At 55.2% G+C, this 1,093-nt stretch overlaps 1 protein-coding gene across 1 annotated transcript in view; it reads right to left on the reverse strand.

The window, feature by feature from the left end:
- Positions 1-228: 228 nt before the first annotated feature.
- LOC108448650 overlaps positions 229-1,093 on the reverse strand; it is a 2,924-nt gene continuing 2,059 nt past the window's right edge. Inside the window, exons 3-4 of the mRNA XM_017742376.1 lie at positions 599-642; positions 229-428 (exon numbers count right to left, since the gene is read on the reverse strand). Coding sequence (XP_017597865.1) covers positions 229-428; positions 599-642 — 244 coding nt within the window. The remainder of the gene's footprint in view (positions 429-598; positions 643-1,093) is intronic.

Below are 1,093 nucleotides of genomic sequence, written 5' to 3' on the forward strand. Positions count from 1 at the left end.
GGATCCATTCCCAGGCTCCCTCCCCGGACCCATTCCCGGATCCATTCCCAGGTTCCGTTCCCTCCATTCCCGGATCCATTCCCTCCATTCCCAGGCTCCATTCCCGGATCCATTCCCTGGCTCCATTCCCGGATCCATTCCTGGATCCATTCCCGGATCCATTCCCAGGTTCTGTTCCCTCCATTCCCGGATCCGTTCCCGGATCCATTCCCAGATCCATTCCCGGATCTATTCCCAGGATCCATTCCCGGATCCATTCCTGGATCCATTCCCGGATCCATTCCCGGCTCCCTTCCCGGCATTCCCGGGCACCTTGATGAGGCAGGCGTTGGTCACCAGCTGCTTGGGGTCCACCACGTCCACCAGGGGCTCCTTGATGGCCACGTCCTTGATGCAGGACATGTCGAAGCCGTAGACGTTCTCCCACCCTGCGGGGAAGCGTTGGGAATTCCGGGAAAAACGCCCCTCCCCCACCCCCGCCCGGAAATTCGGGATCTTTCCCAAAAAAAATCCGGGGGCTCCGCGTGCGTCTCCCAAAAAAATCCCGGTTTTTTTCCTCCCCCGCTTGGGTTTCATTCTCTGAGGTTTTCATCCCGACTTTGGAGGTCCTGGGAGAGCCCTGAAATTGTTGGGAATTCCCACCTGGATCCTCGCAAAAAATTTGGGATCTTCCCGAAAAAATTCCCAGGCTCCACGCCCCAAAAATTCCCCGTTTTTCCCTTCCTTCTCTGGGGTTTTTAGCCCGATTCTGGAGGTTCTGGGAGTGCCCAAATCCCTCCCAAAATCCCCCAAAAAATGCCCAAAAAATTCTGGAAAACACCCCCGGACCCTCCCTCAAAATTTGGGATCCCTCAGACCCCATCCCAAGAAAAATTTGGGGATTCCCACCGAAAATTCCCGTTTTTTTTTTGCCCTCGGATTCCTTCCTCCGTTGTTTTTATCCCAATTTTGGAACTCCTGGGAGGCCCCAAATCCCTCCAAAAAAATTCCCAAAATATTTCAGGAAGCCCCCTGGACCCTCCTCCCAAATTTTGGGATCCCCCCAGACCCCTCCCCAAAATTTTGGGAGGCTCCTTCCCCCCTCCCAGACCTC

Source organism: Corvus brachyrhynchos, unplaced genomic scaffold, assembly GCF_000691975.1.
Source record: "Corvus brachyrhynchos isolate BGI_N302 unplaced genomic scaffold, ASM69197v1 scaffold1098, whole genome shotgun sequence".
Taxonomy (NCBI): Eukaryota; Metazoa; Chordata; class Aves; order Passeriformes; family Corvidae; genus Corvus; species Corvus brachyrhynchos.